Raw genomic sequence first — 9,348 nt, forward strand, 5'->3', positions numbered from 1 at the left:
TAGTGTTTACCGGGAGTGGGGACTGGGAAGTGACTGTTAATGGGTACAGACTTTCTTTATTGATGAAAAGTGTTCTGGAATTAGATAATGGTGATGGTTTCACAACATTGTAAATATGCTAGAAATGAGTAGTATATTTAATTTTTTTAAAAAAATCATAATAGCTACCATTATTGAGCATGTTCTTTCTACAAAGCATCATTCTAAGAAGGTTCAAATCCAAGGTCCAACACTTCCCAGCTGGGGGTGCCTTTAGGCAAGTTACTTAACCTTTCTATGACTCTATAACATCATCTGTAAAATGAGGGTAATAGCAGTAGCTACCTCCATAGGGTTGCTATGGGGATTAAATGTATTAACATATAGAAAGCACTTTGAACACTGCTTGGCACATAGTAAGAATTAGCTAAGTGTTAGCTATTGTGATCATTTCAATTAACCCTCACAACAACCTCATGACATAGGTACTATTAGTTATTCCCATTTTACAGATGAGAAAACTAAGGCACAAAGAGACTAAGCAACTCACCAGGTTAGCCAGCTAGCAAGTGGCAAGCAAAACTAGAATTCAGACACTAGCAGTCTGGCTTCAGGGTCCCTGCTCTCAACTATTGCCACGCTCTGCCTCACATAAAAGCGGTATCTCAAACCCTTGAATTCATAGCTATTTTTGCATAGGATGAGGTTCAATTAGTATTTAAGGTTTTCAAAAAGCAAATCAATTTAAGTAAATGTATTAAGTAAGTACTACCATGGCAGGTACCCAGGTACGGCAAAACTTGCAGGGGGCACACAAATGACTGAGGTTTAGAAAACATTGGAGTAAACAGTGGAAACCTAAAATGTGACAGAACACACCGAAGCTGTTACCAATGTACTAAGTAGGCTACTGCACACCAAGGTTAAAACCAGTATGGATCTCTTGTGTAGTAATTCATGCCAGGCCAAAATTGTTCACCAGGAATCTAGACAAAAGAGAGGGAGGCCTGCAGAACTCAGCAAGAGCCAGCCTGAGGAGGAAATATCTTGATTAAAGTCAGAGAAAGGCTGTGGAATCGCCATCCCTTGACACTTTTTTTTTTTTTTTTTGCTGAGGAAGATTAGCCCTGAGCTAACATCTCTTGCCAATCTTCCTCCCTTTTTTGCTTGAGGAAAATTGTCACTGAGCTAACATCTGTGCCAGTCTTCCTCTATTTTATATGTGGGACGCTACCACAGCATGGCTGAGGAGTGGTGTAGGGAGAGCGCCAAACTTAACCACTAGACCACAGGGCCAGGCCCCCTTGACACCTTTTTGAAAGTGAATCTATTAGCTGCTTTCCTATCCTCTTTGAAGGTGAAGCAGGGGGACTTCTCTATTAGGCACAGTAGTCACAGTGTCCACAGCCCACCATACTTTTAGGAGCCCATGAAAATGTCTTAATTTATTTTGAAATCGAAAGAAAAAAATTAATATAATCCAGCCCCAATTATATTCATGTTTATACCAACACAGTTGTAAAATATATTTTTTTTTAAAAAAAATTTTATGGAGGAAGGGGCCCAAGAAGGCAAAAATGCCTACAGCTCACAAAAGTCCTATTGTGGCCCTGACATGAGGGCGGGTCTCACGATCTCTCCTGACTGTGACTTCAAGTAACCAGCTCAGCAGCCAGTGCATATAGCACCCTGCTCCTGTTAGAGTCCCCTCAGTGTTGAGCAAAGGTGAAGAGACGGGCTGGGAAACCCAGCACTCCTGGATCCCAAAGCTCTGGCTTACGGAGACTCAGCTGAGGTCCTGGTGCAAGGGGGAAGACGCCTGAACCAGTGCCAGAGGAGGAGGAGGCCCCTGGCACTCAGGATTTTTAAAGACTCTGCCCAATGGCCTTCTTCCCAAAAATACCTTCCCCCTCCTCCACTCCTGCTTAGAATCTCACCGTTATTTACTCCTTTGAAATAAGACAGCAGTAATATGGTGAAAAGTTCACAGACTTTGTGGTAAAACTTGCTTGTATGACTGTGGGCAAGTTGCCTGGCTTCCCTGGAGCTCAGTTTTCTGTGTAAAAAATGGGGATGATAGGGCCGGCCCAGTGGCATAGTGGTTAACTTCCCCTGCTCTGCTTCAGTGGCCTGGGGTTCACAAGGCCTGGATCCCAGGTGTAGACCTACACATCGCTCATCAAGCCATACTGTGGTGGTGTCCCATATACAAAATAGAGGAAGATTGGCACAGATGTTAGCTCAGCGACAATCTTCCTCACCAAAAAATAAAAAAGGAGATGATAATAATAGTAGTGGTAAAGGTAAAAGTAGGATAAATTATGTGCAGTGCCAAGCAGAGGGCCCATTATTAGAAGTTATTCTTATAATATGAAGGACATTAACGCATCCTGGAGCACCGCCAAACACTTCTTGGACAAAGAACCATAGAGCCTTCAATCGCTGACTGTTGCTTTTTTATTTGACACATTAGTGGGGAAAAAACAGCTCAGGAGGATAATTCTAGAAAAAGAGAGGGGGAAGAGAGGAAGTGGTAGAGCGGAAGGCGGGAACTCTTCCCAGGTCTACAGTACCGGCCCGGGGAATAAGGCGCGCTTCAGGCGCCTGCAGAGTGGGGTGCAGTAACAAGCGCAGCAACCCAGCACAGCAAATGTTGCATGCACCTGGAACCAAAGGAAGGGCCACCTGCAGCGGCGGGAACCAAAGGAAGGGCCCCTTGCAGCATAGGCATTCTTGGATGCACTAAGCACTTGGCAAGTCTCTACACTTGCAATCTGACGTGGGCTCATTACTAAAAAATCTGAAGTCCTTGGAGCTTTCTCAAAAGGCACGTGGGTTTCTTGCAGCATGCATCTGAGCACCCGGACTGCTCTGCAAACCCAACCACAAACTCCCGCTCCCAGAATGCACGGTGGGATCTGATTTCAAAAACCCAGTGCAAGCAGCCTCCAAGCTAATCATTTCGTCTTAATCACTAGCCCGACACGCGGACTTTGGGCGCGAATGAAACAGAGCCAGACAGTCCTATCCATTAGTCACCAACTTCTAGGAGGGGAGAGTCGTGCTCAGAGCCCAATGCAGGATACGCTAATAACTTCGCTTTAGCGTGCTCGGGCTGCTGAGGGCTCCGCGCTTTCCCCAGCCCTATCTCTCCGTCTTTTGCTCCGGGGAAGCAAGGGACACCACGACATTCGCGGGCTGCGGAACATCGAGCGTTGGGCGGAGGAACACTCTCCACACACTTCTCCACGAGCTCCAGGAGCTAGTGTGAAGTCTTGCCCCCCGCCCCCAAAGTGGCTTTCACAATCCAGCGCAGCCCCTTCCTCCAATCAGACACTTCGTCCGAGTTGGAAATAGTTAAGCTGCAAGTTGGAGTCACTGTTCCGCACACGAGCATGTCCACTACTAGCACTACTCTCGCACACACTCGCCCTATTTTACTTATGCGCCCTGGCCGCGAAAGCGCCCGCATCAGGGCGCACCGACTAGAGGTAAGGTGAACGCTAATAGAGGGCGTCGAACCGACGTGAGCGGGTACACTTTGAACCTGTGGGGGGCAACATACCCTCTATATAAGGCGCGCGCGCCCCAGACTCGGCGCCAGAAGAGCACCCCATCGGGCCGCTGGTCCCAGCTGCGTCCCTGACCCCGCAGCGCAGAGTGTGAGAAGCGCGAGGCCTCGTCGACAGCACTCGGGGCATGGAGCCTCATCCCGGGGGCAGCCACTATGACGCCGGCTACCGCAGCCTGGGAGTCGCTGAGGACGAGGAAGAACTGCGTGGTCAGTGCCTAGACGGGGACAGGTGCTTCGGCAAACCCAGGAGAGGACGTTTCCCTGGGAGGGGCGGGTGGACGGGACGCCACGCGGTCGCCGGCGGTACTCTTCTAGGGCAGCCCCTCGCTCCCCCCAGCAGGCACCGTGGGCTCCAACGCCCCGGTCTCTCTCTTTGGCTTTCCTCCTTTCCCAGATGCGAAGCCTACCGTGACCTCGGTGGTTGTAACGCGGCGAAATGAGGCGGAAACGCTGTCCGAGCCTGAGCACGGAGCAGCAGCAGCAGACAACCTTGGCGCGAGAGGGCCAAGACCCTTGGACGACGAAAACCGTGAGGGCGGCCGCGGCGGCGGCCTCGAGCCCCCGCAGCAGCAGGAGGAGCCGGCCCGCCCGGCCGCGGAGGGGCTGCAGATCGCCGAGAGGAAGCAGCGCCGCTGCCGCACCGCCTTCACCCAGTTGCAGCTGCAGGAGCTGGAGGACATTTTCCGTCGCACTCCGTACCCCGACGTGCTCACTCGGTAAGCCGCTTGCTCTGGAGGCGCCCAGTTCTCCAGGCGGCTCGGGCTCATCCCGGGGCGCCTTAGGCCCTTTCTCAGGACCCTTTCTCTCCTCTCCTGAGCCAAATGCCACTTAGGGGGCTCAAGCGCGCCAGGGTCCGCCCTTGCTCTCTGGGGTTGGGGCAAAGCCTCGAGCTTGCGGAGCTGTGAGACAGGAGTGGGACTAGGGTGAGCGAGGAAGGCAGGGTCGGATTGATCCCACAATTAACTGAAATTAATTAAAGTTAATTAATTTAAAATTTTGGTAATTTGTTCATCATGGGTTTTTGGCATTAATTTTTATATTTTGAATACTGCATTAAAATATTTATCGTGATTACGCAGCTTTTTCGCGCCCTTTAAATTTTGTGCACGAGGTGAGCGCCTCACTTGCCTCCCCCTAGTCTCGGCCCTGCAACGTGCAGCACGGTTTTCAGGTGGCCGAGTTTTGAGCGTTTAAAAGCCAGCAACCGCTTCCCTTCCCTTGCGTTACCTGGAGCCCTTGTGGTCCAGATCCCCGTAGCATAGGAGCAGGCCTACTATTCTGGCCCGGAAGGAACGGGTGACCAAAATAAATCGGTTGGGGGCGCCCTTTCTGGTCCCGCTGTATACAGCCTGCGCCCGCCAAAAAGCAAAAGAGAATTTCCCTTGAGCGCTTGGCCGGCGTGGTTTGGATTTTCTCCTTAAGAGTTCACCTCTCCCTTTTACAATAAACAGACATACTCTGGTTGGAAACACCGCTTTAAAGGTGTTTTGGCGTTTTATTTACTTTCACGGAGGCACCTCCCATGAAAAGATTTTCCAGGATTGTTCTCTGCTGTTCCACAAACAGAAAAATTGATTGAGTCATATTCAACTAACAGACGCGCTACCAGGAACTTTCACTTATATTCCTTTTTTCTATCTTATTTAACAGATAAATTGTCGATGGGAAAACTCTCCCTAAAGCAAGCCTCACAAAAAAAAAAACTGCACTGGGAGGGAGGATAGAAATAATGTACATAATATGTTTCATTTTATGCACAACTTCAAATACTGAACAACTGCAATTTTCTCCCCTCAGAGAGGAGATTGCAGGACGGCTGAATTTGACTGAGGGCAGAGTGCAGGTCGGTAAATTTTAAAAGAGCAATTGGCAGGGCAGCCATTCTACAACACGCGTTAGGTTTGGTCCTGGACATTCTCAAGTTGGTGTGTTTTGTTGTCTTTTCCATGTTTAGCAAATAAGTTTTGAGCAATGGGCGCTTTGCGGATGGAAAATGGAATAAGTAAGCTCGAGCTTATGGAAATTGCTCATTACCAGAGGAAATGTGATTTCCTAAAGGGAGAAAAAATAGAACACACACCTCTTCCCCCTCCATACACAAACACACACACACACACACACACATATTTTCTTTCCAACAAATAAAATTCACCTCCTTCTAACGCTGGTATCCTTTAGGAAGGACGTTAGGCTCCTCCCTAAAGGAATACTTCTATGTGGAAACATGTTGGAGTTCAGTCTCACCTGGGAAGTATAAATTAATTCACTGAAGAGCTAGGTTATAAGAAGGTTCAACTGTACTAAATTATTTGAAATATTTAAAACCAGGCTCTTGCCTAAATGAATAAATTCATAAATATTTAGGCGTTGCGGTGAGGAAGTAATTCACACACAGAAACAGTGCATGAGTAACTAATGTATGATGTATGTTTAGTTACACTGAGACAGACATGGGTAGCTTAAAAGTCCAAGTGAAGGGTCCTCCTCTTGTAGTTAAGTGTTTTGTAAAGCAGTGTAGAGAGTGGCAACCTTAAATTTTAATTTTTTGGAAGACTTTGATGTCAGCCTGAGAATATTGCCGTTATGGTGGTAATGGGGAAAAGTTTGCAAGCTTTGGAAAATTGTCTTAAAAAATGAAACCAAAAAAGAGAAAGAACAATTTTTAATAAAGTTCCACTGACCTAAGAAGGAGTGAAAGGTTAGAGAAGAATTACATACAGTCAAATATATGCATTGCAGATGCCACACAAAGTCAACTTTATGAAACTACCAAATGCATCAGTGAATATTCCCTTGAGGAGTTTTTAACATCTAATAATTCTTTTTTCCTTTTTGGTAGTATTATTTTGAAAAGGTGGGTTTTCTGGAATTTGATTGGTTGTGAGGGTGTGCTCACTTCAGGCCAAGTTCTTACCTGTGTTAATTTATAATACTTTTCCATTTACTCAGGTGTTGATTACTAGTTTGTAGGTCATGGAATCAAAAAGTGACTGTTTGAGGTCATAGAAAACCACAGTTAGATCAAATAAGTATTTACCCCCCCCCTCAAAAAATACATATGTATATATCTCACATGGCTTAGTAGTTTTGCCCCAGAGTGCATGCATGAGCGCAGTGATGGAAACGTGCTGCACATCTGTGGGTGGTGTGCAGAAAAGCAGCCCGACAAAGCAGACAACCAAATGCTGGCATCTTAATGCTCAGGCCTGGTCTCAGGTAGAGAAGACGGACGGGTCCTCCACTTTCTCAAGCAGGAAGGTAAACTCAGAGGAGAAGAAAAACAAGGTTTGCTGAGTTGCTTTTCCTCCTACCTGGGTTTACATAGTCCTCTCAATGGATTTCTGAAGGGAAAATGAGCCAGAAAACACAAATAGGGGAAAAAGCAATGTTCTCATATATTTCCAAACTCTACAGCATGAATTTCCCCAAGAAACTTAATAGACAGACGCTCCCCCCGCCTCCATTTTGCAAATATCATAGACCTGTTTTATGAAACCAATATGTACTGGGAATATGGACCTATTATAATCAGACCATAGCAAAATTTGCCAGATGTGGACTTTGGTTATGTTTAGGGGGATTTGACCACAGGTCCATTTGAATCCCTCCAAACTGAGCTCTCTTACACTGGCTGTCTTCAGACTATATATTCACACAGTAGAAGGACCCCAAGTCCTAAGACGAGAGAAAGAAAAGGCCCTTTGTCACACTTAAACTTTGTAGTTTGGGAACTTCCAAAAGGGTTAAATACAATGTAAACTCCATCAGCTAGTACACTAAGAGGACAATAAAGTCTGACAGCTTTTTTGTTTGTTAACAGTTGGCGAGCACTTAGGGAGGAGCCTCTTTTGTGCCCCCTTACCCCACATTGTTGTTGAACATCTTCCAAAAATGTGATTGGACCTTCTTGCCTTAGGAATGAGTGATGGGATTGGGGTCTCCTGGTTAAAGAGTGGAGCTGCAGACCTAGGGCACCCCACACTCTGGGTAACACCGGCTCCTGTCCAGGATCCTGACACTGTAGCTAGAGCCAAATGAGCTGACCTTGTCCCGAGCCCAGGAAGTTTTGGAGGGTAGGGCAGATTGGGGCATGCAAAATTGATGGTGGTGACAATGGGGTGCCCAATCTCTTATCTGGAGAAAGGATTTCAAGTTTAGTGAATTTGAATTCAGTTAGGCTAAACTTTTCTTAATACTAAAGACTAAAATATCAAGGCAGTGTCCAGGGCTTCAGCAACTCTCATGTCCCAGCAAGACAAGCTTGGGACCTGGGACCCCATGATTAGGCCTGCCTTGACATAACACCGTTTAATTCTTATGAGGTTTCAGAGAAAGAATGATCCCTTAAGCATCATTGAAGGAAATCTGTCTAAAAGTGCAACATGCTCCTATGGATTAGTTGTTTCAGACTGAAGATGGGCTTTTCAAATAGAGGGTGGTTTCCTTCAGTATGACTTTAATTGGGCCTGGCTTTATACATACTCAGCTCCCTCACAACCAGGGTGACAGTATTCCTGATAAGAAGGGGATGGAGGCAACTGGACAGCTGATTTAAACGTTTTCTAATGTTTTTTTTACCGTTACCAGGCATGAGCATTAACAGCAGGGACATGGTACAATTCATCAGTTAGACCTGCATCCAAGACCTGGAAAAAAACATTAAGGAATACTAAAAAATGGGGAGGACAGAGACAAAGGAATGTGCCAAGGTCTGGACTAGGCTTGGCTTACTAAGAGTTCGCTGAGGGAGGAGGTGGCTGTTTACTTTCCTAAGATATTTTAGCAATAAGAAAATAGCTTCTCCCGCTACAGTTTAAAATCTCAATGGCAGAGTTGCATGTTACACGTTTTCTATTATGACATTAACTGTTCAATATACTAAACCAATTCCTTTTTTCCCTCTGATTGAAGGTTTGGTTTCAGAACAGAAGGGCCAAGTGGAGAAGAGACCAGAGGGCACTGATGTTAAGAAATCTGGCCCCCGTCGCCTTGGGTCCCCCTGTGGGGGTAGTCCTTGATGGGCTCTATCCTGCAGTCCCTGTTCTAGAGCCTGCATGGAGATGGGTTCCTCTAGTGCAACTAGTGCCACCTGGGCCAGTCCCACTACCTATGGTACCCGAGCCGCCTCTGCCACCCGGGCCACCCGCGATGCCTGTGCCACTCCCACCAGCTGCACCTCCCTTTGCTCTGGCCCCTGTAGGTGTGGTATGGGCCCCTGTTGTCAACGGTCCTTACGCAGGCCCCATTTTCTGAAGTATGGTCTTCGTGACAATTTTTCCAAAGTATTTTTCTGCCAGATATGAATTGTGCACGGCACATCAAGAGTTATTCATCAAATACCTGTTAAATGAATTGAATAAATGAACAAAATCAGTGCCTATTGTTTTTGTAGGGCACATTGTATTTTCAATAAAGATGCAAATTAGAAATATATTGGTTTTGGGTGCCAAATGGGATAAGTAGAGTATGGATGGGAATTGCTAAGGGAATGCCATTCAAACGGAATGTCGAAGGGGCCTCCTTTCATAAGGTAAGAGCCTTGAGTCACCATCAATAGTCCATGCACATCACAGAGTTCTCCAGGAGCCCATAGAGGTTTACGCTGACCACACGTTCTCCTTCCACACCTCCTTGCCCCCATCCTCATCCCCACCTTGCCCCGTTGTGCAAGATAGGAAGGGGTGAGTCTCCAGCGAGAGAATAGTGTGTTTCCAAGCAGGGCCATGTCCCATTCAGGCCAAGGAGCTCGAAAGCCATGGACTGTAAGAGAAGCTTCCTAAGAGGGTACTCACAGG

General features: G+C 46.8%; 1 protein-coding gene across 1 annotated transcript; it reads left to right on the forward strand.

Moving 5' to 3' along the window:
• The first annotated feature begins 3,598 nt into the window (after positions 1 to 3,598).
• Positions 3,599 to 8,966, forward strand: ESX1 (ESX homeobox 1). The gene is made up of 4 exons (XM_087426633.1): positions 3,599 to 3,760; positions 3,948 to 4,269; positions 5,351 to 5,396; positions 8,465 to 8,966. The coding sequence occupies exons 1-4, from the start codon at positions 3,679 to 3,681 to the stop codon at positions 8,804 to 8,806; spliced, it is 792 nt and encodes a 263-aa protein (XP_087282759.1). The 5' UTR covers positions 3,599 to 3,678; the 3' UTR covers positions 8,807 to 8,966.
• Positions 8,967 to 9,348: the final 382 nt, after the last annotated feature.

This window comes from Ceratotherium simum, chromosome X (assembly GCF_057802395.1).
Source record: "Ceratotherium simum simum isolate JZ-2026a chromosome X, ASM5780239v1, whole genome shotgun sequence".
Classification (NCBI taxonomy): domain Eukaryota; kingdom Metazoa; phylum Chordata; class Mammalia; order Perissodactyla; family Rhinocerotidae; genus Ceratotherium; species Ceratotherium simum.